This window comes from Acomys russatus, chromosome 16 (genome assembly GCF_903995435.1).
Source record: "Acomys russatus chromosome 16, mAcoRus1.1, whole genome shotgun sequence".
NCBI classification, from domain to species: Eukaryota; Metazoa; Chordata; class Mammalia; order Rodentia; family Muridae; genus Acomys; species Acomys russatus.
The window spans coordinates 29,385,467-29,413,089 of NC_067152.1; the positions used below are offsets into that span (position 1 = coordinate 29,385,467).

General features: G+C 52.9%; 1 protein-coding gene across 1 annotated transcript; it reads right to left on the bottom strand.

Annotated features, from left to right (window-relative positions):
• Positions 1-2,827: 2,827 nt before the first annotated feature.
• Positions 2,828-27,063, bottom strand: Plcd3 (phospholipase C delta 3). Its single transcript, XM_051158810.1, has 15 exons — positions 26,745-27,063; positions 14,724-14,885; positions 14,406-14,634; positions 13,961-14,090; positions 12,420-12,648; positions 11,882-12,083; positions 11,636-11,780; positions 10,857-11,009; positions 7,710-7,859; positions 7,395-7,545; positions 6,542-6,658; positions 4,106-4,272; positions 3,751-3,886; positions 3,524-3,673; positions 2,828-3,438 (listed from the first exon to the last, which is right to left on the bottom strand). Exons 1-15 carry the CDS (start codon positions 26,893-26,895, stop codon positions 3,350-3,352), a joined length of 2,361 nt encoding a protein of 786 aa, XP_051014767.1. The 5' UTR covers positions 26,896-27,063; the 3' UTR covers positions 2,828-3,349.
• Positions 27,064-27,623: the final 560 nt, after the last annotated feature.

Here is a 27,623-nt window from a genome sequence, read left to right on the forward strand (position 1 = left end):
AGTCTTTCCTTCTAGGGCGGGCCTGGAATGTGGAAAGGCCTCCCATAGTCTCGATCAGTTGTGGGCCAGCTCTCAGCTCAGATTGCCTCTGAGATTTGGGGTACATGAATCTCTGGCGTGAGCTTTGGTTTCATTGACCCTGGTCATGGAACAAAACAGCCCCAGGGAGCTGCTCTGGAAGAAACATCTGCTGGCAGCAACTCCGTCCCCCAAACCAGGTGGCTTGCTTCACCTCTGCTGCTGCTGCTTCGTGGTGGGCGTTCTGCCCGGGTCTGCAGGGGTCAGCTCAGGGGTTGTTTTTAGGTCTTATTTTTATCCAGACTGTTCTGGTGTCTTCATCCAGCCCTCCCGGCACTAGGGGTTCAAGAGCACCGTCATGGGGTGCAGAGCTCCTCCACAGTCTTTGGAGTATGGTGGCCCTGTGACTGGCTCAATCAAACAATAAGAGTCCTGGGGCCATCAAGCTGACATGCCTCAGGCAGCCATGTTGGAAGGCCTCTGTGGGCTGGCCCCAGTCCTCTGCCATGTCCTGAAGACCAGCTCTCCTCCCTGCTTTTGGATCAACCCTCCATGCTGCCATAGGCTCCAGTCTGTAGGAACTGAGCTGGGTAGAAAGGCTTTCCCACTTGTGCCTGTGTCTGAAGATCGGCTCACACCAAGCTCTCTGCTAACACTTTTTTTTAATGGAAAACTTCTGCCATTTTGTCCTTCCCCTTGCTGGCTGGCGCTCTGAAGCCTAGAGACTAGTGTCTTTGTGGTTTTTAAAATTCTGTCTCCAAAGATGACCAGCATTAAACCAACCTGGGGCCCCAAAGGTCCTGAACAGTTTTCATGGAGTTGTCTACAGTCTAAGGGAGAGAGACTCTCGGGTCAGAAAAGGGGACTAGAGTGCCTCTCGTGGCTAGTCTGCCTGCCCTAAAACCAGAGGAGACCTGCTATGTCCTGCTACAGAGTGAAGGCAGGTCTACAGACAGACTGCACCTGAGGAGGAGATTTAGGACAGTTTCATTGAATTCAAGTGTTGACTGAGTGGCAGGCAAATGCTGCATCTGGGGACGGGTCAGCTTCACTGTTTTGTCTTGGCTTTTCATTGGGCTGTGCTGCGGGCATTCTTTGCCGGGGTGGGGGCAGAGATACCAAATGCATTGTTCCACTCAGTACATCTCGCTTGTTTCTAATAAAGGAAGCAACTCAACAGTCTGGTCTCTCCTGGTGTCCCTCGGATTAGCAGCAGGTGGCAGTGGAACAGATGGTAGGAGTCTAGTGCCTGGGTCAGAGCAAGGTGACAGGAGAACCCTTCCCCTCAAGGCTACCAACACCAAGCCCCGTTTTTACAAGGCCTCTTTCGGGGCACATGTGAGGCTCCCCAGCCTTTCCCACCTACCACAGAGGAGCCGGGACTGATGCAAAGTGAGACGGGCAGCCACCTCATACATGCTAAGCAAGAACTCTGTCCCAGAGTTAAGTGCACAGTCGTGTGTGTGTGTGTGTGTGTGTGTGTGTGTGTGTGTGTGTGTGTGTGAGAGAGAGAGAGAGAGAGAGACCGACAGACAGACAGATGGTGGAGGCACACATGCCTTGGGGTGCCTTTTCTCCCCTTCCACTTTTATGAGCTACAGGGCTTGGACTCAGGTCATCAGTTTTGCAACAAGCCCCTTACCCGCTGATCCAGCTCACTAGGTTTCCATGGCCCTGACCCTGTCCAGCTTCAGCCTCCCAAGTAGCTGAGGTTAAAGGCCAATCCCACCAGGCATGCACAGTTGAAGAATGCTGTCGTGGTGGGTTAAGAGCTCTTCGGGGAGCTCTAGCTCCCCCTACGGATGCTTTTTAACATGACAGGTTGCATTTACTACTTCTCACCGGTCTCTTCCTGTGGACGTTACCCATCCCAACCCTTGCTCCTTTCCCATGCCCTATGGTATGGGGCTGGACTTGGCTTCAGCTGCATCTCACGCAGGGGCTATGGTCTGCCTGCGCTGCCCGTCTCCCTAGGCCACTGCAAATCCTAATTCTTTTTTTTTTTAAAGATATATTTATTTATTATGTATACAGTGTTCTGCCTGCATTTACACCTGCACGCCAGAACATCTCATTATAGGTGGTTGTGAGCCACCATGTGGTTTCTGGGAACTGAACTCAGCACCTTTGGAAGAGCAGCCAGTGCTCTTAACCTCTGAGCCATCTCTTTCCAGCCCCCCCTAATGCTTCTTTAAACACACTTGAGAGAAGCAAAGGCCCCTCCATAAGAACAGAAAGCAGAGAGAAGTCAACACTTCCTGGCTTGGATCTTGCAGTGGCAGGAAGGGTGCCCGAGCCTCAGGCTTTGGCTTATATAGGGCTTAGAGCCAGTGCAAGACCCAGCCTAGTCGCACCCCAAGCCCCTCTGGACATGGCTTTGCCCTTGTCCATTGCTAATACTGTTGCCTCATCACGGCCTAACAGTCCTGTTAAGGTTCCTTCCTAATAGGTTGGAGCCTATGATCTGCTCAGATATGATCGTCTGGTGTGTGACACTCTCAGTGTCACAGTGGCAGTACCCTGCTGCTTTGCAGGTATTTGTCTACAAGGGTCTCCCTGTCGTTGGAATGTACCCTGCTGGGTCTTGTTCTCTCATTTAAGGTGTGTGTGTGTGTGTGTGTGTGTGTGTGTGTGTGTGTGTGTGTGTGTGTGTGTGTGTGTGTGTGTAGCGAAGGAAGGAACAGTATAAATTATTGGCAGCAGCTTTAAGGCAAAGGCCATTGTACCTCCTATAGTCCCCTGGCTGTCTTGGACAAAACCCAAATCCCACGTGGAGAAGAAGAGGCCTGGGAGGCCCTTACTCTAGCCTGTCTGTCTGCCAACGGGCCTAGGGAAATAAAGTGGAAAGGTTCACTTTTTCTTAAACATTTTTAAAAAACAGTTACTCTTCTGCCCTCTCCAGGGCTCTTCTATGACACAAGTTACAAACCTACTGCTAGGTTTTCCCCAGGGCTCACCTGCTGCCCGCTCGCCTGTCACAGGAAGGGAAGGAGAAGCCAGGAAGGCGGAAGGGGAAGGAGGCTAAGATAGTCCCGCTGGAGGTCAGAGGGCTATGTGTCCTTCTCCTCAAATCGAAGACAAAAGGGAGCTGGGGCCACCTCATGGCCCCAGAGGTGGAGGCCCCTAAAGTCAGGCCCCTGCACAGGACACCCATCACGGTCCTATCTCACGGAGGGACCGAACAGCTGTCAGCACCCAGGTGTGCTCAGCACCTGGTGACCAAGACCGGCTGGGCGTGAGGGGCTGGTACTCCCATAGTCCCTTGCTCCAGAGAGGGCACTGCATCCATGATACCAGCACCTGCTGATCCTAGGGTAAGGCAGTGAGACCCTCAAGGGTTCTGGATGCGGATGTGAACAAAGAGCGTGGCTGGGGACAGCGAGGCTCCATCCTTGGAGAGCAGGTGGATGTGGCGGTACCCTGTGGGGAGGGCAGCCAGAAGTCAAAAGCCTGAACTCAATCTTGCCACTGCCCCTGCCCCCCCCCCCCCCCAGCCACCACCTACCTTGCTTCAGGCTGTTAAGAGGCAGCGTAAACTGTCCCACGAAATCATTAGGGGAGGTGGCATCATAGTCCTCTACCACGAACCTGACCAGTGCCAGCTCTGGGGCCCGCAGTTGGAACTGCAGGGTCTGCTCCCAGGAGGGATTGAAGCCTGCGGTACAGGTGTAGTAGTTGAGGTCCACCGGCCCCAGGGCCTGCCCCACGCACCCACCAGCGGCTCTCACTCACCATTGTTGAGCACATAGTCTGTCTCCTTGTGGGCACAGTCTGCGGGCACCCCATAGATCTCCACTCGCACCAGAGGATCCACAATAGAACTGGGCTTCTCTGCGTTCAGCTTGGGCAGCTGCTGGGCCGTTAGCACCTAAAGGAGGGAGGGAGGGAGGGAGGGAGAGGAAGGCATTGCAGCTTCTGTCTGGCCCCCAATAGGACCCATACACACGCTTGCCCCCTCTGAAGCTATTGTCTTCACACTCAAATTGCCCCTCCAGTACAAGCGCAGGCGTGTGAGGTGCCCTCGGACTAGCACTTTGCCCAAGTGCTAGCCTTGACCTGAGGTGGAGCCTTGGACCAGGCTACTGACCTGGACTGTCAGAGTCGTTCTGGGGGGTCCAGGGCACTCGGGGTCAAAGGTCGTGTGGAGTTGCCTCAGGCAAGCAGGTTTCAGGACATAGCCACACTGCCCGTTTATGAGGAAGCGCCCGGTGTTGAGGTCCATCTCGTAGCCGGGAGTCTGAAAGTTCAGAGCCACTGTGGAGTAGACGACGGGGTTGAACAGGGGAATTGCAGTGGCTCTCCCCTCATGGTACAGGTTCAGGACCGACCACACTGGGCAAGGGGCCCAGTGTCCAATCCTCTAGGTTAGTAGTGCCCTGTCCCCATCAGGACCTATTGAGGAGGGGACCATACTGCCACCTTCACCTTCTCCCTGCCTTTCTTCAAGGGTAGCAAAGTGGGGTTGAGATGGGATGTCCCCTCCCTGGGTCAGAGCAAAGGCCTGGAAAAGCCAGGGTGCAGCCATATCTACCTCCAAAGGGAACATGGTCACCTTTGGCAGAGCCTGGTGTGTGTGTGTGTGTTTGTGTGTGTGTGTGTGTGTGCGCGCGCGCGCGTGCGCGCGCGCGTGTGCAGGGGAAAGAAAGGTTTTGAATTCCTTGCTAGTCTTGTTTCTTTGGAAACAGTGTCACAACCCAGATTAGCCTCAACTACCTCTGTGACTAAGCTGGCTTTGAATTCATAATTCTCTTGCCTTAGCTTCCTGAGTGCTGGGATTACAGGTATGTGCACCACATCCAGCTAGTCTGTTATTTCTATTTTCATAAAGATACAATTTGTGGGTCGGGCGTGGTGGCGCACACCTGTAATCCCAGCACTCGGGAGGCAGAGGCTGATGGATCGCTGTGAGTTTGAGGCCAGCCTGGTCTACAAAGTGAGTCCAGGAGAGCCAAGGCTACACAGAGAAACCCTGTCTCAAACCCCCCTCCCAAAAATATACAATTTGTGGGAGCTGAGGGGATGGCTCAGGGACTAATGGGTTTACTGTACAAGCATGAGGTCCTGAGTTTAGATCCCAGAGCCCATGAAAAAGCCAGGTGTAGCAGTGTGTGTGTCCCTGAGCTCAGTGTTGTGGGGGGCAGAGGCAGGTGGATTCTGGGGGGCTCACTAGTCAACCAGTCTAGCTCAAAGGACAAACTCAGAACACTGTGAATGGCCTTGTCTGAAAAGCAAGGTAGAGGAGGCTAGAGAGATAGCTCTCAGCAGCTGAGGACAGAGGACGTGAGTTCGGTTCCCAGAACCTATACGGTGTCTCACAGCTGTCTGTAACTTCAGTTCCAGAGGCTCCAGGGCCCTGTCTGGCCCCCACTGGCATATATGTGGTGCAGATGCTCACATGAAAGCATTTGTACACATAAAAATTTTAAGAAGAAGAGGAGGAGGAGGGAGGAGGAGGAGAGCTGTAAAGATACCCAATGTTGACCTCTAGCCTCCAACACCTGCACACGTGAACAGGAGCACCCACACACATGCAGGCACACATGGGAACGTACAAAAATAAGTACCTTTCATTTAGGTGTTTTGGAACAGTCTCATGTAGCCCAGGCTGGTCAACAGACTCATTAAGTAGCCAAGGATGACCATGAACTACTACTGCCCCTCCTGTTTTCTACCTCCCAAGTCCTAGGATTACAGACGTGCATCTCACACAGGTGTATAACTTTTGGCCCAGCAATATGGCACACACCTTTAATCTCAGCAGTCAGGAGACAAAGGCAAGCAGACCTCTGTGAAGCTAGCCTGCTCTGCCTAGTGAGTTCCAAGACAGAGACCTCATCTCAAAAAAAAAGAAAAGTCAGGAGGTGGTGGTTCACTCCTTTAATCCCAGCACTTGGGAGGAGGAGGCAGGCAGATCTCTGTAAATTCAAGGTCAGCCTGGTCTACAAAGTGAGTCCACAATAGCCAAGGATACACAGAAAAACCTGTCTTGAAAACAAACAAACAAAAAAATCAAAGAAGGAAAGAATGAGAGAGAGAAGGCTGGAGAGATGGCTCAGAGGTTAAGAGCACTGTCTGTCTGCTCTTCTAGAGGTCCTGAGTTCAATTTCCAGCAACCACATGGTGGCTCACAAGCATCTATAATGAGATCTGGTGCCCTCTTCTGGACTGTAGGTGTACATGTAGGCAAAACTCTGTATACTTACTAAATAAATCTAGAAAGAAAGAAAGAAAAGAAAAAAGAAAAAAGTAATTTTTGCCGAGCATGGTGTGGGCACCTTTTATCTCAGCCCTGGACAGGCAGAGGCAGGTGAGTTTGAGGCCAGCCGGAGCTGCATAGTGAGATGCTGTCTCAAAAAAACAAAACAAAAAGATAACCTTCACATTGCCAAGAACAAATGAACCTACATTTCAGACGGGCCCGTTAAACTCCAGTGCATTTCCCGCCTTGTAGAAAGCTATGTGATTTCTCACTGCTGAAGTGCCCACCCTCGCCGGGAGTCTCCCTGTTCCCAGCCCCACTCACCCAGCTGGCAGCCTGAGTTCCACATCTCCTGGGGATTATAGTTGGCCGAGTTCATCCGCAGCCCGAGCGGGTACACTCGGGTCAGTTGCCGAGTGTTGTGCCTGACAAAGCTGGTCCCTGGGGCAGAGTTGGGGTCAGGATTGTGGTAGGACCCAGGCTTCTGTCCCTGACCAATTCCAAGGCCTATAGCCCCTTCCCTTTTGCCCCAGCTCCCCCCACCCCCCCGCCCCCTTTTGACCTAGGATGGGATGAGAAAGAAGAGGTTGCTGACAATCAGAGAGGCAAGGACACCTGGCAGCCCCCCACTTGACACTGCATTCCCAGTGCCCACACTCTTGACTGCCTACACAGCACACCTGACCCTAGGCGGCCAGTCCACATCACTCATCCAGCCCACACCCCTAGCTGGGCCTTGGGTTCCTGGAACTCTTGTAGTCACCACACCTCTGGGCTTTTGTAAAACCTGTTCTTCCTATTTTGAGAGTCTTTTCCCTATTCTGCTTCCTCCTTCTGCAGTGACATGTCTTCTCAGGCATAGGATGCGCCAGGAAGCCTCCCTGGTCTGGTACCCTCCAGGCCCCGCCACCCCTGGCACTAGCCTGACTGGCTCTTCAATACCTTGACTAGCACTAGGGGGTGAGTGTGGTGGAGGCAACCCCAAACCTTTCCATCCCTACTTAGCCTGTAGCTAGGTCCTCACTCTCCAAACTCTTTCCTTGGTCCTCCTAATGTCCTTAGTCCCCATAAAGCCCTCTCAAATCTTCAAAACAACTTCAAGATAGCTATCTGGCCCCCCAGAGCCTGCAGGGCTCCATGCCCTCCTGTCTCCAGATACCCAGGGTCTGGTTCCTACCTGCCTCCCTGGTGAACTTCCTGGCCCTGCGCTCACTGAGAGAGCCAACCTTGCAAGGCTGAGGCGGCAAAGAACCGGGGTTCAGGGTCCGCAGGCGGGTGGCACAGCAATACACAGCCAACGCTGAGAGCTCCGGGGAGATCTGCTTGGCCTGGGAAAGCAGCCTCCGTGGGGCTCACCTAGTTCCTGGTTCCTCACCCCCACATCCCACTTCTCTTTCCTTCCCAGCCTTCCCTCCCCACCGCCAGCCACCCCCACCCAGCAGCAGGACCCAGCCTGGTGACCCAGTTGCCACGGCAGCGGTGGCACACTCACTCCTCGCTTCTTCTGCTCTGCGGCCTCTAATGCCTCTTCTGCTTCCTCTTCGTCCTCCTCGTCATCCTCCCTGTCCGATAATAGTCGGCCATCCTCACTGCGAGCAGCTGGCAGTTTCTTCCCTTTCACCAAGACGCGGCCCTTCAGCTTCTGTAGGTGGATAAGGGGGACCCTCGGATGGCCCTTCAGCCAGGCGGCCAGCCACCGCCGTGAGAGTGGCAGAGAGAGGCAGGAGTGTGTGATCCCACCACAAGGCCATCGATAGAGGGTGGCTAAAAATGTGTCATTTGTCAGAATGCCATACACACAACAGCCCTTTCTGGTTTTTTTTTTTTTTTTTTAATTTTTAAAAAAGATTTATTAGGTATACAGTATGCACCAGATCACATTATAGGTAGTTGTGAGCCACTAGTGGTTGCTGGGAATTGAACTAAGGACCTCTGGAAGAGTAGAGTAGTCAGTGCTCTTAACCCCTCAGCCATCTCTCCAGCCCTTTTTAAAAAATTTTTATTATGTATACAATGCATATGTGCCTGCAGGCCAGAAGAGGGCCCCAGCTCTCATTATAGATGGTTGTGAGCCACCATGGGGTCTCTGGGACTTGAACTCAAGACCTTTGGAAGAGTAGGCAGTGTTCTTAACCTCTGAGCCACCTCTCCAGCGCACAACAACCATTTTTTTTTTTTTTTTTTTTTTGGAGCCAGGGTTTCTCTGTGTAATAGGCCAGGTTGGTCTTGAACTCACAGAGATCCGCCTGCCTCTGCCTCCTGAGTGCTGGGGTTAAAGGTATATGCAGCTATGCCCGCTCCTTGGAAGGAATGACTACAGCACATACAATCACAACTACTATTTTGTGTAAGTCTTTTGTTTGTCTTTGAGACAATCTTATATAGCCCACTCTGACCTCACACTCACTAGGTAGCCAAAGATCCTCCTGCCTCCACCTCCTGTGTGCTTGGGCTAAAGCCTTTGTCATTATTCCTAGTTTAGCCTTCAATCTCTTGATCTGTTGTCTTAGTAAAGACATATGTTCCACAACCAGCTTGGGCTGTTCTTGAGCCCAGTCGTGGGTGGGACAGTAGCTCAGTTGACAGAGTGCTTGCCTGTCACGCATAGAGTCCTGGGTTCTGTCCTCGGCACTAGCACTGAGATGGAAGCAAGAAGACCAAACATTTAAGATCATCCTTGGCTACATAAAGAGGTGGAGGCCAAGCCGGGCGTGGTGGCGCACGCCTGTAATCCCAGCACTCAGAAGGCAGAGGCAGGCAGATCTCTGTGAGTTCGAGGCCAGCCTGATCTACAAAGAGTTCCAGGACAGCCAGGGCTATTACACAAAGAAACCCTGTCTTGAAAAAAACAAACAAGCAAAAAAAAAAAAAAAAAAAAGAGTTAGAGGCCAACCTGGGTTATATGAGATCCTGTCTCAAAATAACAGCAAAAATAAAACAACCAAATTAATAAATGAAAATATCATCTTGTACATAGGCGTATACAGAAAAAGTCGCACATAAAAACTAGAAGATGAGGGCTGGAGAGATGGCTCAGAGGTTAAGGGCACTGACTGCTCCTCCAAAGGTCCTGAGTTCAATTCCCAGCAACCACATGGTGGCTCACAACCACCTATAATGTGATCTGATGCCCTCTTCTGGCCTGCAGGTGTACATGCAGGCAGAACACTGTATGCATAATAAAGAAATATTAAAAACAACAACAACAACAACTAGAAAATGAAGTCGGGCACAGAGGTGCACACCTGTAATCCCAGCACTTGGGAGGCAGAGGCAGGCGGATCTCTGTGAGTTCGAGGCCAGCCTGGTCTACAAAGTGAGTCTAGGACAGCCAAGGCTACACAGAGAAACCCTGTCTCAGAAAATAAAACAAACAAACAAACAGAAAACCTCAGAGATGGTTACTTCTAGTGAAACAGAGTGGGATATGTGTAAGGAGCAAGCTCTACCACCCCCACCCCCACCACTCCCTTTTTCAGTACTAGGGTGTAAACCTATGACCTCATGCATACTGGGTACCCATTGAACTACTGAGCCCTACATCCTAGCCCTACTTATCTGTGGTCCTAAGCAGGTGGCAGCTGGCAAGAGCAGATGGCTGGGAAGGGAGATCTAGGACAAGGAAATGTCAACTCAGGACATGGAGGTGGAAGTGGGTGGGCTAGTACACTATGGAGAAGGGACACAAACCAGGCCAGGCAGAGGGCGACACAGAAGGTCCAGTATGTGAATGGAATGGGTCTAGTTAAGAATGACGAACCAAGCCAGACGTGGTGGCGCACGCCTTTAATCCCAGCACTAGGGAGGCAGAGGCAGGCGGATCGCTGTGAGTTCGAGGCCAGCCTGGTCTACAAAGTGAGTCGAGGATGGCCAAGGCTACACAGAGAAACCCTGTCTCGGGAAAAAAAAAAAAGAATGACGAACCAGCCAGGCATGGTGGTACACGCCTTTAATCCCAGCACTCGAGGGGCAGGGGGATGGATGAGTTCAAGGCTAGCCTGGTTTAGAAAGTGAGTTCAGGACAACTAAGGCTACACAGAGAAACCCTATCTTGGGGGAAAAAAAAAAAAAAAAAGGAATGAAGAACCAAGGGGCTGGAGAGACGGCTAAGAGGTTAAGAGTACTATCTGCTTTTCCAGAGGTCCTGAGTTCAATTCCCAGCAACCACATGGTGGCTCACAACCATCTATAATGAGATCTGGTGCCCTCTTCTGGTGAGCAGGTGTACATGCAGGCAACACACTGTATACATAATAAATAAATAAAATCTTAAAAAAAAAAAAAGAATGACGAACCAAACCGGGCGTGGTGGCGCATGCCTTTCATCCCAGCACTTGGGAGACCCAGCACTTGGGAGACAGAGGCAGGTGGATCGCTGTGAGTTCAAGGCCAGCCTAGTCTACAAAGTGAGTCTAGCACAACCAAGGCTACACAGAGAAACCCTGTCTCGAAAAGAACAACAAAAGCCCAAAAGGATGGTTGGGTGGCAGATGTCAGCTAAATCAAGCAGGAAAGGACCCAGGCAGAACAAGATGAGGGGTCCTGAATCAAAGGGCTGGTATGAGTGAGGCCAGGGGTGGTGATGGATCCCCTCTGTCAGACTGACACACCTCCCAGGCTGTGGGTCTAGAAGCATCACCTCAGGAGAAGGCAGTTCCTCAGGGTTCTGGGAGTCCAAGGCCTGTGTCACCAGCATGTCTCCCAGGATGCTTCGAAGGTGGTGGGCCATGACAGCCTGCTGTTCCAGCCCACAGTGGTTCTCAAGGGATAGGATGACAGGGTACGGGGACGACTGTCGGGAGGGAGGACAAGGAACAAGCTCAGAATTCCACCTCTGCGGTCCCTCTCCTACACATGGTGTCCCAACTCTTTCAAGGCAGGCAGGCAAAAGCAGGGCTTTGAAAAACCCATCCTAAGTCTGTAAGGAAGGTATGGGACATACAGGCACCAGGATGTGTGTGTGTGGAAGTGCCAGAGGTCGGAACCTGGGTCTCAGGGAAAGGGAGGACTGTCTGGCTTCCCAGTGACTTGTTTATAAATGTTTGTGGTTAACAGCATTGCCCATGCCCGGTGAGGCTGCGGATGCCATCACTTGTGAGGTCGCAGCATACCCTGATGGCTGCAAAGCATATGGGGGGTCTCATTGATGACCCTGAGCTGACCACTCAGAAGTCCTGACTAGGCTGCCCTCTCCTAAGCCCCAAGGCGTTCTTCTGGATATTTGGTGACGTCAATACAGTTGTTAGCTGTGAGGTTGGGAGGAGGGGGCCCCCCCCAAACTCAGCTTTACTTTACCCCGCCTTTAATCCCTACAGCACTTGGTGGATGAGTGCTCTGGGAAGGGTATCTGGCTTTGGGAGGCGTGAGGGGGGTCACTCGGAAGGCCCTGGGGCTGGGCATGAGGTCCCAGGGGCTTACCGTGAAAGCGTGGTCACGCACGGCTTGGATCACATCTCGAAAGAGGATCTTGGAGGTGAGTGTGTGGCCGTGGTAGATAATGGGCTCCCCTCCCGGCCCCTCCCAGCAGTCAAGTTCCACACAGCGGCATCCCTGGGCAAAGGCCCTGCGATTGACAGGCAGGGGTGGGTGTGGCGCAGAGTAGGGCCATAGGCAAGCCCCAGAGTAGAGAGCTCCATCATTTCACCCACCCCCCCACCACTGTACCTAATGTAGGCCTCTGTGCTGCTGGTCCCTCCCACCTGATAGTCAGTCAGGTAGGTATTGTGAGAGGACGAGATGAAGTAGTGAGCCAGGGGCTGGTCCATGTCCTGGAACACACACGTGTGAGCCACGTTCAGGGCGGCCCCCTCGGGCGACAACAGATACATCATGAAGCCGTCCAGCGTCATCAACTCGTGCTGCTTGGCTACAGGGAAGAGAAGGCGAGAGGGTGGGGCTGCCTGGGGGTGGGGACACACGGCGTCCGGGTTCAAATACCTCCCCAGGCTCACTTAATTTAGTCATAGCAGCTAGGCTGCTGATTGACGCCATGCCCCCATGCCATCTAATCTTCCCCACCACCCTGAGGGGGCAGACATAGTACAGCGCCATTTTACAGGGGTAGATGGGGAACCTGGAAGAGGAGAGGAGGGGTGGGGGTGGGGGGGGTGGGGAACCTGCCTGGGGCCAGGCAGGGATGACAGAACTTCCTGCCTAGAAATCCAGAGCTGCCTGGAGTCAGGTCTGTACTGTGCTCACTCACCTGTCTCGTTAAGCTCATAGGCCCGGATAAGCTGCTGGGCACAGGCCAGGGTGGCACCATCCTCGCCCTGGTCTTCCAAGAACTCCAGCAGCTCAGAGGCACTCAGCACCTGGTCCTCGCCCGAGTAGCGGCGGAAGATATCCTCCAGCTCAGGCCGTTTCAGCAGCCTCCGTAGGAACGCCTCAATCTCAGCCCCCTCCAGGCACTCATTGTTGGAATGGTCGCACTCCTGGGGGATAGGGAGGTGGGGGCTCAGAGGAGGGGGCATTCTTGGGAACCTAATTGATACAATCCATGATCACCTGTGCACCCCCAGAGCTCCCACACAGGCACACGAGGTGGGGGCGGGGGACGGGGGCTGGTCCGGCACTGAGGACAATCATATACACTCAAGTGTGTCTTCCTGTGCTTCCATGTGCAAGCCACACACAAAGTCACAGGTACAAGTGGTGCCCTGCAGCCTGAGAGACATGAATAAAAGGTGTCACCCTACCTCCGAGCTCTGACTAGAGGTGTCATACAAAGTTCTGGTCCTGTAGCTCCAGGAAATGGGAAAACTTTTTTTTTTTTTTTTTTTTTTTTTTTTTTTTTTTTGGTTTTTTGAGACAGGGTTTCTTTGTGTTAGCCTTGGCTGTCCTGGACTCACTTTGTAGCCAGACTGGACTCGAACTCGCAGGGATCAGCCTGCCTCTGCCTCCCGAGTGCTGGGATTAAAAGCGTGAGCCACCACTTCCCGGCTCTGGAAAGATTTTTTAATTTGTTTTATTTTATTTTATTCATTTGTTTTATTTGTTTTGTAGCTTTCAAAGGCCTGAACTTGCTATATAGATAAGCCTGACCTCAAACGCACAAGAGTTCCACCTGCCTCGCCTCCAGGGTCCTGGGACTAAAAGGTGTTTGCTACCACACCTGGCAAGAAAAGACTAATTAACTAAGTTCAAGTATTGCCTTTCTGCAGCGAGAGATGGCTTCCCACAAAAAAGCTGGCGGGGGAGCTGGGCCTGATGATGCAAGTCAAATAAACCAAGCTATTCCAGAAGCTGAAGCAGTAGGATCACAAAGTCAAGGCCAACCTGGACTACATAGTGAGCTCCTGTCTAAAAATAACAACAAAAAGCTGGGCGGTGGTGGCACATGCTTTTAATCCCAGCACTTGGGAGGCAAAGGCAGGCAGAATCTCTGTGAGTTCAAGGTCAGCCTGGTCTACAAAGTGAGCCCAGGACAGTCAAGTCTACACAGAGAAACCCTGTCTCAAACAAACAAACAAACAAACAAACAAAAAGAAAAATAATGGAAAAACAAAAACAAACAAACAAACAAAAACCTCGGGAGCTGGAGAGATGGCTCGAGATGGCTCAGTGGTTAAGAGCACCACCTGCTCTTCCAAGGGTCCTGAGTTCAATTCCCAGCAACCACATGGTGGTTCACAACCACTTGTAATGTGATCTGATGCCCTCTACTGGCCTACAGGTGTACATGCAGGCTCAAACTTCAGGTGCTGTGGAGGGCAGACCAGAGCAGGGGCGGGGACCTGAGCTCACCTTGAAGAGGCGGTAGGCATACATGTCGTTCATGTCCACGTTGACCATCCTAAGCAGGCTCTTGATCTCCTTGAAGCTCATCTTACTGTCCTGGTCCGAGTCGGCCCGGTGCATATAGGAATGGATCCAGGTGTGTGTGCTCAGGAAATACCAGCAATAGTCTAGGTCCCTTGGCCTGCACTAACAGCTTGGCAGTAACTCGGGGCCACAGGGAGGGGAGGTCAGGAGTAGGGATTGTACTTCCTTCTTAGCCAGGGGGCCCCCAGAGCGTAAAAGCAACCCAGCTACCTAGATTAGGAGGTCCTCTCTGTTTTCTCCCTGGAGTGAGGACAGTGCCTCTCCTGCTTAGGGGCTCAGGTGGGGCCAGGGTGCGCTTAGACCCTCATTTCGGACCCAGGAACTGTCTAGGGTCAGGAACTCTCCAAGGACCAGCCTCTCAGGATATTGGTCTAGCCGCTCTCTCTGGCTCATGGCATCCAGGCGCGCCCGCAGCTTGGCCAGCCCTCGCACCCAACGCTGCGCCTCCTCCGCAGTGGGCGCAGCCAGGTCCAGGTTCTTGCGGCGACCCTTGAAGGCGATGGTGAGACAGCGTGCAGGCGCGTAGGCGCCCCCGAAGCGCCGCAGGCCCTCCGACTGATGGCCCTCCCGGACAGCTTCGATATGCTGCACAAAGACTGTGACCAAGGCAGGGGTCAGATGGCAGCCACACGGCGCCCGCTGCTGTCCCCAGCGCTCTGTCCCACGCCACCCCTGACCCACTCACAGATGTGCTGCGAAGCCGCGCGCGGGATGCGCCTCTGGAACCACACGCTCAGGCCGTCCTCCTGCAGCCGGTACAGCCGCTCCTTGTGCCACGTGCGGGAGCGGATCTTGAGGAGCCGGGAGCCACGCAGCATGGCTTGGACATCCTCATCCTCTGTCAGACCTGCAGGGACACCTGGGGCGTTAGGCCTTGGGGGTGCAGGATAGCATCCCTGTCCAGCAGTCCCAGCTGGTGGAGGATTGGGGGGAGGGGAAGAGTAGGAGACCCTCTGCAAATCATCCACAGCCAGAGCTCCCCTCCCCCTGCACGCTCTCCTTGCAACAAGCCACATCACCACTGTCACTGTCACCTGCTTGAAAGCTTTGCAGCCCCAAGCATCCTTTCCGGGCTGGCCAGTAGAAGGCCCTTTGCTCGCTCTCGCGTACTGTAGTTTCCGCAAGTACAGTGCCTGGGACTCAAGTCTCTGTGAAGATCAGGCTTCCTACCAGCCACCAGTCTCCACCAAAACCTCAAGGGCCGATGGGATGGCTCAGTGGGTAAATAGTTTGCCCTGTAAGCCTGGCCACTGGAGTTTTCTATTCTTGTGACCCACCCACATGGTGGAAGTAGAGAACTAGGCTCCAGTCAACTGTCTTCTGAGCTACAGGCACATGCATATATATATGTAAATACAAAAACTAAAAATAAAGTTAACGCCTCAAAGTTCGGACCACCATCAGGAAGTAGTCACTACACACTATTATCTAACCTAAATTTTGAGGCAACCCAAGCTCCTTGGCTTCGGCTCCCCAAAGTCACTGGAGGAGCGACAGGAACCAGTCTGCCTCCAGAGCACCAGGACAAGGACTCCAGGAGTCCTGTGTGGCTCAGCTCCAGGCTCCTAGGCCACAGCGTCGCAGGACCCTTCTGCAGGGTCCATCTTTCCCTTCCTGCTTCCTTCAAGCACCCTGAGCAGAGTTTACATTCAAGGCTCTGTGGAATAATGTCCCAGCCCTGTATCCTCCCAGTGACAAGGACCCTGGTGGCACTAGCCTGACATGTACTCCAAACCTAAAAAAAACAAAAACAAAACAAACAAAAAAAAAAAAACAAAGGGAGACTACACGGATACCTGCAGCACGGATACCTGCAGCCCAATCCAACACCCCTGGGTTTTACTACAACTTGCCCACTCCTGGCCTAGAGGGTTCAACCCAGGCCAGCTCAAAGCCTGGAGCCTGTGCTGGCCAAGCCTGTGGGGGAAGACCCCAAAGGGTTACCACCGGCAGGGACAGTAGGAGAGGAGGAAACCAGGCTCGCTGGAGAGCCCACACCCCTCAGATGGAGGAGACAGCCATGGGTGGAGAGGGCCAGGAGCTTCCAGAGCCAGGAATCTGCGTCTGGATGAAAAACGAGCACATTCTTTTTTTTTTTTTTTTTTTAGCACATTCTTTAATGTTGGCAACCAAATCAAATTGAAAAAGGAAAAAAGCCAAAACCACAGTGCTGCAAACAACAGTATGCCTCCCTCCCCTCTTCTTCCCTTTCTCTTTCTTTCTTTCTTTCTTTCTTTCTTTCTTTCTTTCTTTCTTTCTTTCTTTCTCTCTGTGGTTGAGACAGTGTCTCACTATGTAGCATTATGGAAAGAATTCACTGGGTAGACCAGGCTGGCCTCGAACTCAGAGATCCGCCTGCCTCTGCCTCCCAAGCGCTCAGATCAAAGGCGTGCGCTACTGCACACGACTTTATCTTGCTTGTGTGTATGTGTACGTGTGTGAGCGTGGGTGCTGGAGGGGTGCAGAAGAGGGAATTGGCCCCCCTGGGGCTGAAATTGCAAGTTTAGGTCACATGGACTCAGAGATTTGAACTTGAGTCCTTTGCAGAAGCAGTGAGTGCTCTCTTTGTTGTTGTTGTTGTTGTTGTGTTCCTCTGTGTGGCCCTGGCTGTCCTGGAATTCCCTCTGTAGACCAGGCTGACCTCCAACTCAGAGATCCGCCTGCCTCTGTTTCCCAAGGGCTGGGACTAAAGGCGTGTGCCACCACCACTCGGCTGTTGACTGTGCTATAACCACCGAGCCATCTCTTTAGCTGCAACCCCACCGTACCCCAATTCTTTCTTTTTTGAGACGGAGTCTGCTTACTAGGTTGCCCAAGATAGCTTCAAATGATGTCAATCCTCCTGCCTCAGACTCTGGAGTGCTGCCATTATAGGTGTGAGCTACTGTGCCCAAACCTCTCTTTATCTCAGAGGTGGGAGCTCCATTGCTGGGTCTGTCTTATGATTCCAAGTCTGCTGTTGCCCAGCTGCAAAGTCTGACTTGAGTCCATCTGCCTGAGTCTGTCTGGCCCTCCTTCCGTCTCTCTCCCTGGGACTTTGTAGAGAGGGTCCTTTCCTGCTCCTCTTCCTCTTCTCAAGCTCAGCTACCTTCCCTTCCAGGAAGCCTTCCTAGATTTGTCCTCACATGGGAGAGTTTTCCTTCCTTGACTACCAACAGCACTTTTTCCTTTTTATGGGCAGGAGCTCGGCATCGTGGCGCACGCCTTTAATCCCAGCATTAGGGAGGCAGAGGCAGGCAACTCACTGTGAGTTCGAGGCCAGCCTGGTCTACAAAATGAGTCCAGGACAGCCAAGGCTACACAGAGAAACCCTGTCTCAAAAAAGCAAACAAAAAAAAGGTGTGTCTCTAACCTGTAAACCCCAAACCATAACACTTGGGGAGTTAAGGCAGGAAGAATGTGAGTTCAAGGAAACCAACCAACTAAACAAACAAACAAAATTCCCCACAAAAACCAAGGGCTGAGCTGGGCGTGGTGGCGCAGGCCTTTAATCCCAGAACTCAGGAGGCAGAGGCAGGAAGATCACTGTGAGTTCAAGCCGGCCTTGTCTACAAAGTGAGTCCAAGACAGCCAGAGCTGTTAGCCAGAAAAACTCTGTCTTGAAAAAACCCCAAAAAAACAAAACAAAACAAAAAACCAAGGGCTGGGAGATGCTCAGAGTACTAAGTAGCTACCCAAGCATGAGGAGCTGGGTTCAAATCCCCAGAACCCACATCAAAGCCAGACATGGCCATGAGAGCCTGTAATCTCAGTGCTGTGGAGGGTGGAGAATAATGTCTGGGGCTTGTTGGGACCAGCCAGGCTCCAGGTTCTGAGAGATAGCCTGTCTCAGGTAAGGCAGAGGGCAGGACACCCAATCCTATCATCTGGCCTTTGTATGCGGACACAGGTTCAGGAACACACACTTGTGTGAGCATGCCGCTAGCACACATACTGCCACCGACAACAACAACATTCTATATTGATTCTCAGGAGACTTTAATAGACCCAAGCATAGAACAAAGTCGTATCTCCCAGAGCCTGGCTCCAGATAAGACCCAAGGGAAGACTCCGCAGCCAAAGCAGATGGACTGGCTGAGTGCTTCGCATTCTCCGCAGCCCTGCCCTCTTATTTCCTGAGGTCAGAGCTGACGCCATGGGGTCTGGGTTCTCAGCCCTAGCTATGTGTTGGATTCTCCTGGGGCCAGAGCTATCCATTCAGCAGGCACTGGCTAGCACCTGGGCATCTGTAGTTTTAAAAAGTGTTACCTTATGGCTTTTTGGCAGAGGGCGTGATTATATCTGCAAAAGTGCTTACGTGCGTGTGCAAGTGTGTGTGCTAGCCAGATCTTCCTGGTGGCTGCCTCCTCGGTGGTGCTGAGATTATAGGGGTGTGCCACCACACCTACCTTTTTATGTGGGTTGCAGAGATTGAACTCTGGTCTGTTTCCTGACTGAGCTGTCTCCTCACATCCAAAATTTACCTTACATCTTAGGGTGCTCACGACTGAAAATTAGGTTCTCCAGGGCAGGGGGAGGGGGTGTAACCTGCCCTCCTTAGGTATCTGTGCTTTCCCTCAGGGAAATCTTAACTGTCTCAGGGCACAGGAGGTACTGTCTTCACGGCCCTGGTCAGCACAGGGGCTGGCACTCTGTTTCCATACAGCTAGGCCAAGGAATCACCAGACTCGCCCCTCCCCCGCCTGGCATATTTTTCCAGGCACTCTGAATTATCTGATCCAGAGAAACAACAGGGTGAGGGCAGGACATGCAGGGGCACCAGTGGTGCCACCAGGCCAGGGACCAAAGCTAACTGGGTTCACCCTTCCTTCACCCCTTCAGCCTGGAAAGGTTCCCCAACTGAAGTCACCTCCCCTAACTGGGCCAAGGCCGTGGGGGTGGGGAGGGGGCTGGTGAATGACTAAGCCGGGAAACGGAGGTGAGTCACAGCGGGGCCTGCTTTGTCCCCAGCCTTCTGCAAACAGGCCACTGAGATGGAGACTGACAGTCCTAAAGCCTGCTGGCCCCCACTGGAGCACATTTCCTCCATGACAGGGTCTCCCACTTCTGTCTTTTACTTTTACCCCTAGGATCTCTAGAGTCTGTTGGGAGAGAGGAGCAACACACACACACACACACACCTATATATACACACACACATACACACACACCCCTATTCACACACACCTACACACACAAGTGTCACTGGCTTCTGACCACACCCCTCAACCACACACCCTTAGAAAAGCCAACCAGAGCCAGGTGTGGTAGCTCAGACCAGAAACCTCAGCAGTTCAGAGGGTTGGGCTGGAGGACTGCCAAGTTTAAAGCCAGCCTAGGCTACAGACTGAGACCGTGTCTCACCCCAAAAGACCCTCTCCCAGGTGAGTACTCCTAATTCACGAACGAACGGAGAGGGTGAGAGGGTTCTGGGGCATCAGTAGGGTCAACAAAGACGGGGTGGGGTGAGGAGTGGGGGGAGGCAAAGCCAGCAGGAGGCCCAGACCTAAGCCAGGGGCTGTGGGTGGCTACCTGACCACCTGCCACCAGGAAATGTGTACGTCCAGCCAGGCCCAACCCCACAGACATCAGTTTCATCCATTACAGGCTCTGAACAGGTCCCACCGGCCTTCCACACATCCTGCTGTGTCTGTGGGTTTTCTACCTGACTGACCCCGCGCTGGGGCCACAGTGACTCTCCCCTGTGTGGGAGGGGCACTAATCCCTAAGTGACAACTGGGAAAAATGAAGGTGGGGAGAAGCCAGTGGTGAGAACAACCCTAAGTCCATCAGAGAATAAAGGAGAAGCAAAGCCTGGCACAGAGATGGGGGGGGGGGGGGAGGCAGGGGGACAGACAGGTGGTGTGGCCACAGCGGTGCCAGCCTGGAGTGACAGCTTTCAGGAGCTGACGCAGGATATCACCAAGAGTTCAAGGGCCAACCTGGGCTAAATATCAAAACTGTCTCTTAAATGATGATGATGATGAAATCTGCTCTACCTGGCACATGCCACACCATGAGCCGTGAAACTTGATGACCAGTGAAAGAAACTGGGTCCCCGGGTGACACAGATCTTACGACTGAACTCACTGGAGACACACACACAATAGGCAGAGAGCTCCACAAGCTTCACAGACAGAAAGCAGATCCTGGGAAGGATAAAAGGGGAGTCGCTGCCTAATGGTTACAGGGTGTCTGTGGCGGGGGGGGGGGGGGGCGGCTGGAGAACGCCTTGGAACTATATACCGATGTCACGGTGGCCTCAAACTCCCTGCAGCTAGGGATGCGTGGCCTAGGACTCCTGATCCTCCTGCATCCACCTCCCAAGCACTGGGATTACTGTTAGGGCCTACTGTTACATTTTTTGGGTTTGTTTAGTCTTGTTGTTTGGAGAAATGTTCTTTGCTTCATAGTCCACGCTAGCATGTATAGCTCAGGCTAGCCCTGAGCTTTTTTGTTTGTTTGCTTGTTTTTTGAGACAGGGTTTCTCTGTGTAGCCCTGGCTGTCCTGGACTCACTTAGTAGACCAGGCTGGCCTCGAACTCACAGGGATCCGCCTGCCTCTGTCTTCCAAGTGCTGGGATTAAAGGCGTGCGCCACCATGGCCCTGAACTCTTGCCTTAGCTCCTCACATGTTGAGATTCTAGATGTGTGCCTCTGTTAGGCGCTCTCTCTCTCTCTCTCTCTCTCTCTCTCTCTCTCTTTCTCTCTCTCTCTCTCTCTCTCTTCCTCCTTTCAAGGCCAGGACTTCAGGCATAAAAATTCTGTGTCACTGAGTTATATTCCCAGGCCAAGCCTAGAACAATCTTTTTTTTCTTTTTCTTTCTTGTTTGTTTGTTTGCTTGCTTGTTTTTTTCAAGACAGGGTTTCTCTGTGTAGCCTTGACTGTCCTGGACTCACTTTGTAGACCAGGCTGGCCTTGAACTCACAGCAATCCTCCAGCCTCTGCCTCCTGAGTGCTGAGATCAAAGACATGCGCCACCACGCCCGGCTAGAACAATCAATTTTATTACACACACACACACACACACACACACACACACACACACACACACACTCACATTTTTTTGAAACAAGATGTTTAGACAGGGGCTAACCCTACGCTCACAATGCTCCTGCCTCAGATCCCCAGTGTTGGGATTATAGAAATGAGCCACCTGGGGGATGGAGAGATGGCTCAGTGGTTAAGAGTACCGCCTGCTCTTCCAAAGGTCCTGAGTTCAATTCCCAGCAACCACATGGTGGCTCATAACCATCTGTAATGTGATATGGCGCCCTCTTCTGGCTTGCAGGAGTACATGCAAGCAGAGCACTGTATACATGATAATAAATAAATCTTTAAATAAAAATATTAAAAAAAAAAAAAAGAAATGAGCTCCCTAACTGGGCCTCAATTATTAAAATTTTAATAATATGCAAAAAGTACTGTAGCCGCGCCCCCCTTCAAACAGAAACTCATACCCCAGCCAGCCTCAGACTGAATCCTTCTGTGTCCACCTTTGAGTGCTGTGATTGTACAAGTGTGTGCTACACCAGGCTAGGCTGTATGCTAAGTAGCTGACAAGGAGGAACCCAGGGAGAAGAGGCCTCCAAGGGTTCCAGTGTATCTAGCCCCCTCAGGCCCTTGGTGTCCGGCTTTCTCCCTCTCTCTAAGCCAGGACCGAGTTGCCTCTGGCTCAATGCAGCACTGTCATCTGGGGGCGCAGACACTGTCTCCCAGCCTGCCGTTCAGCCTGGTCCATCCAGACACAGCAGCAAAGAAAGGGCAGACCCTGTATACCTGTATGTCCACCTGGGCCAGGGCAGCTGGGAGGAGTGCTAAGGGACTGTGCAAGTCGGTCTGCATCCCTCCAGCTAGAAAGGGCTCCCAGATCCTATCAGGGTCAGGCCACTAAAGCTCAGAGAAGGCAAACTGTTGGGTGCTGAAAACAGTGTGGATGACCCAAGGCAGGGGTTGGGCAATGGGCAGAGGCAGAGGTAGGCTGGCAGAGACCGGCAGTAAGGTTCTGAGCATTTAAAAGACGGAGTGTGTGCAGAGTAGGGTGTGAACGTAATGGGGAAGGATGTGTATTTCTGTGTTTATTTAAACCCATGGGTGGGGTGAGAGGAAGGTGGGTCAACCTAGATAGGCAGTACAGCGTGTGTGTGTGTGTGTGTGTGTGTGTGTGTGTGTCTGTGTGTGTGTGTGTGCGCATACACGTGTACTGTTGCACTGTATTATCAGTCAGGAAAAGCACACAGGGCTCTGGCAGGAATGTGAGACATGCAGAGACAGGGCAGTCAGCCGCTCCTGCCAAAGTGCATGTGAGGGGAGTGGGAGCCAGCAGCATTTCCTAGTGGCTGGGTCCATGACGTTCTGGGAAGGGCATACGGGTACACGATAGCCATGTTTTCAAAGACCTTCCTACCCTAATCTCTTTGCTAGCCCTAGGTCCCAGGTACCAAGGATACCAACCCTCCCCCCGCACCTCCCCCGGTCCAGCAGACCATCACACAGAGGCCAGAGGGAGGGAGTGCACAATACTTTCCATAACATTCCTGGGGAAATCAAGAAAAGCAGGAAGGGTGGGCGGAGCTTCCCCCAGAGGCCTGTAGACCAGGGAGTTGAGGGTGTGGTGTGCCTTCTGGGTCAGTACAGGAATGAACGGGGGTCAAGGGATGGTGAGGCGGGGAGGTGCCCTGCCCTCCCCAGATCTAAGGTCTCTTAAAGCTCCCCTCATGCCATCTCCACCTCAGGCCAGGCCGACAACTCACCCTGCAGGGGACATCCTGAACAGGCCATTGGGAAAGCCACCTCACCCATGGGTGCTTGCCGAGGAATAAGCAAGCAGGGAGGGTGGGAACAAAAGTGTGCCTACTCAGCCCTCTGCTTACTGAGAGGATTAGGGGTCTGGGTGGAGCGTGAGCGCGCAGGCGCAGACAGGTTAGTGTGATTGAGAATGGGGGTGGATGGGGGGCGTGTAATCCCTTTACATGTGATAAACAACAAATCCCACGGGATGCTCCTCAGTGTCCCGTCTAGCACGCCCAAAGCCCTGGGTTGCATCCTCGGCACCAGACCTCCTCTAGCACCCAAAAAAGAACTATATAAAACCATAAATTTGTAATTTACATACACATTCTAGAGATAGACACGTGTACGTCCAAAACTATTCTTTGTCCATTCAACATTCAAATTTAGCATCCTATATTTCATTGGCAGCCCAGGGAGGGTACCTCTGGGCAACAGCAGGCCCTTTCCAGATGAGCTCCTCCTTCATCCCTGTGTTCAGAGCCTAGACAACATCAGCCGGATTCAAATCTCCCCATCACGTCTGGCTTTTGTTTTGTTTTGTTTTGAGGCAGAGCCTCGGTACATAGCCCTTTCTGACCTGGAACTCCAATATGCGCACCAGGCTGGCCTCTCCATCTCTCCAGGCCTGAGAATCCAGGCATTGGGTCACCACCACAGCTGGCTTTCCTCTAGCTTTGAGCCCTTTCCCTCCAGGTAAGATGAGGCTCGTGCGTGCGTGCGTGGTAGCACGGATCTCACCTGGCTCTGATGAATAAAGGAAATGATGCACAGAACACTTGGAGCGACCGGATGAAGGTGTTGATGCTCAGTATTATGCTAATGAAGTGTGTCCTTGGAACCTCGACTGACTGTGGTGGCAGGTAGTCAGGATTCCCTCAATGGCTGCCTGGTGGGACATAAAACCCCTGTCACCTCCTGTCTCTCTGTCACTGAGAAGACACATGCCCCAGGAATGACTGAAGTCTAAAGTAAGCTCAGTGGGTGGTAATGTTGGGGGTACTGTGATCCCCTGAAGGGCAGCCCTGCGCTGCAGATGGCACCCACTCAGTCCCTCTCCTCCCCTGACCTTCAGCCTAGTTCCTTTTAACTGTGTCTTCCCGGGCCTTTTCCTCCCTCAGGCCCCTCTGAGATACTCCCTGCTCCAGTTCCTCGACCTGAAATAAGATCTGTTTTCTTTCAACCTGAGCAAGAGTGATGAGGGTCCTCTTGGGAGGGGTAGCATCCCTGGTGGGGATGGAAGCTACCTGAGTAACAACAAGCCTAGGCTTTAGGCATTTGGGGCTCTAGGCCCACTGAATTTGGGTCTGCCTTATTCCTGGCCTCAGCACTGCTTGAGGAAGTGGCATTCCCTACACACTGGCATTCCTCTCTCTACGCTCACTTGGCAGGACAGTAGAAGAAAGGGCATAGATGATGCTCTGGTAATGTACATAGTTCCCCAATGGGCTACTCAGAGCTCCTGTGCAGCCATACTCAGCTGGCACGTGCTCATTTGGGCTCTACTATAATTACGTGTCTACAAGTCTCTTCCTCCTACACTACGTGCCTCTAGGGCAGGCCTCAGCCCCTGGCCTGGTACCTCAGCCACTGATGGGGCTCAGCAAACAAAAGGACAGTTGGTGTGCGAGAACTTCACCTCCCCCTCCAGCAACATCCACAACTTCTAGGGGCCAGCGGCTCAGGCTGCTTCTCCTGAGTGCCTTGTCCTGCCTTGGTGGCAGGTCACCTCATATGGCCAACCCCTCTCCACAGACCATGAAGCCATAGACTTGTGCCACCTCCAGCCAGAGACTTCTGACTTCATATTAGACAGCCATTCCTGGTCTCTCCTTAGTGGATCTGGATCCTCCTCCCCCAAAGCCTCTCCCATCCGAGCCCCAAGACCTCTTCACTAACTGCTACCCCTCTGCCTCCTTCCAACCAGTCCTTTCTTTCTTTCTTTTGGGGTAAGTGTTTTCGAGACAGGGTCTCTCTGTGTAGCCTTGACTGTCCTGGACTCGCTTTGTAGACCAGGCTGGCCTCGAACTCACAGTGATCTGCCTGCCTCTGCCTTCCAATTCCTGGGATTAAAGGCGTGCGCCACCACCGCCCGGCTCAACCAGTCCTTCGTTCACCCGTTTTGAACATCCTTCTGTTTATCCTCTCCTCAAACTCAGCTTTGTTTCCTGCCAGTGGCCTTTCTGGAACCATCCAAATGAAGCCCATAACTACAGAGAGAGACCCCGAAGGGTCCATCTTTCTCTCTCCTCTCCTCACGGGCTTCCTTCCAGCTCCGGGATTCAGCGGGGTCTTCTCTGCCTCCCCAGCATCACAACATGCTCTCCACCCCTGAGTCTTTCCCCCAAGGCGCATCTTTTGACTCTCTTGCTTCCCACCCCCCTCCCTGAGGAGGTCAGAGGAAAAGTGTTTGACAGTTACAGACAGTTGCAGATGGTTGTGAGCTGCCATGTGGTTGCTGGGAATTGAACCCAGGTCCTCCGGAAGGGCAGTCAGTACTTTTAACCACTGAGCTGTCTCTCCAGCCCCCTGACCCCTTACTTTTGTTGTTTAGCTCTCTGAGGGCAGGACAGTGTCTCCCTTGTTTGTTATTGGATCTGCTGAATGACGGCATGGAGAGGGCGCTCAGAGTGGCATCCACTTCATTCAGGAGGAATGAGGAAGAGGAGGGGCAGCTGAGAAGGGAAGCCAAGGCTGGCATTTGGGACCCCTGAGTTCCCTCTCCAGGTTGGCAGTTCCAACAAACCAATTCTTCAGTTTTCAGCACTTTACGGCTTATAAAATGCTTTCACGTAAGCCCCTTGCTCAAGCCCAGGGAGTCCCATTCTGCCCAGCCTCTGGTTTTCTTTTGTTGTTGCTGTTGTTGTTGTTGTTTTTAGAGACAGGGTTTCTCTGTGTGTAGCCCTGACTGTCTTGGAATCACTCTGCCAACCAGGCTGGCCTTGAACTCACAGCGCTCTGCCTGCCTCTGTCTCCCTGGCTGCTGGGATTAAAAGGCGTGGGCCATCACCCTACCGGCTTGCCCAGACTCTGAGAGTATCAGCTGGGATGGTGCACAGTCCAAGCGGCCTAGACAAAATTCTTTGATGTCTGAGTCAGTTTCCTCCTCCGGGAATTGGGGATCGGGCCACCTACTTCAGGAAGGTGAACGTGGCACCACACCTGCAAGCCACCACAGTACTGGGCTCCTTGAGGACCAGAGACCTTCACTCACTTATGAAGTAGAGACCTGGACTGTCTCAAACCATTCCCCCAGTCATGCCAGGGCTTTGCTGTTGCTGCTGGCAGGGAGAACCTGAGGGTTACAGGGCTGGCTGGGGAGTCTAGAATCTTCCAGCTGCCAGCTGTAAACAGCCCCTCAGGGTCAAGAACAGCAGGTGCTATGAGATGCCCCCGCAGACCTCAAGTTGCACTAAAAACGGAGCTAAGCACACTCCAAGTTTTTAATCTTTTTTTTTTTTTTTCGTAGACAGGGATATATATATATCCCAAGATATATGTATTATTGTGTAGCAGAAAATGACCTTGAAATTCTGATCCTCCTACCCACACCTCTCTAGTGCTAAAGGATTACCAACAGTATGTTGTGCTAGGGATCTAACCTAGAGCGAGGCAAGCACTTTCCCAGTTGAGCTATAGCCCCAACCTAACTCCAAGCTTTAGCTCTCACTCGGTTGGTTCTCCCCCCTCTCCAGCGACCCTAGCCCAAATTCTTACTCCAGCAAGGCCCTGCGGGCGCCTCCTGGTGAGAATGAAAGGGCCTTCTGAAACAGCCTGGAAGTCTGGTGACCCCAGGTGTGAACCCTACCTGGGGTCACCAGGTGCTTCTGGTTCAAGCACCCTGGGAAGCCAGTTTGGCCAGTACACCCCGCTCCTTCCAGGTTGTCCCTAGAGACAGTTCGCGCCCACCCGGACCCATCCTAGCGCATCACTGACCCATCTTCTTCAGTGCCCGCAGCCCAGGCCTCTTGGTGCCACTGTCCGATGACGCGGGCGAGGGCGGGAACGCGAGGGGCGCTGTGACCTGGGCGGACACCCGGGGTTCCTCGGGCGAGCGGCAGCTCCTCCTCCAGCAATCGCACAGCATGGTCTCGAAGGGCCCGGGGCCAGCCGAGCCCGGGGATCTGTGAGCGAGAACCGGGCAACCGGCACACAGCTCGCGCACACAGCCCTGTGCGCGGTCCCGAGTGAAGAAACTTAGCGGCGTTAGAGTCTGGAGGAGGAGACCTAAGAAGGAGGGGACCTTGGGAGGAGGGAGGGAGGGAGGGACGAGGTGGAAGTGGGCGGAGCGAGGCTGACCGGGGGCGGTGCAAGGCGCCTGCCGGACCCCAGGCCTGGAGCTGTGCGTCCTAGTGTCTGCGCATTCCTCCTTGCTAGTGAGTTGGTCCTTCCATTTCCCCAGAGATCCTCGGATCTCCTCCCTACCAATGAGCAGAGTTCCTGTTTGAGGGGATTGAATAGCCCAGAGGAATAGGACTGTCCTCCGGCGCGGACACTTTTTTTTCCTAGGGACTCAGGACCCTACTCCATCCACTTTTGCCGGGTCCCTTCGGGAGATAGACAGGGGACAGATCTATAGGGGCTCGTCTACGGGCTAAAGGGTATAGGTGCTGGGGAAGCCCATGGAATCTAGAGCAGAGCTGCGCACGGATGCGGGGCGGGGACGTATCGGGCAGTGACGTCATGGATTAAGCTCCAGGTCAGTAGCCACTCCTCAAAGGTGGATGTCTCAAAGCTAAAAACAGAGGTGCGACTAAGTTTAGAGTCCTCGAAACAGGTTCTGGGAGTCAAAGCTTAAGAGGCTTGGTACCCCAG

Coding starts and splice junctions, on each gene's coding strand:
- Plcd3 (XM_051158810.1), bottom strand. CDS start 26,895: ATGCTGTGCGATTGCTGGAGGAGGAGCTGCCGCTCGCCCGAGGAACCC. Junction 12,084..12,419: donor CTATGAGCTTAACGAGACAG/GTGAGTGAGCAC, acceptor TCTTCCCTGTAG/CCAAGCAGCACGAGTTGATG. Junction 3,439..3,523: donor TCTTAACAGCCTGAAGCAAG/GTAGGTGGTGGC, acceptor CCCTCCCCACAG/GGTACCGCCACATCCACCTG.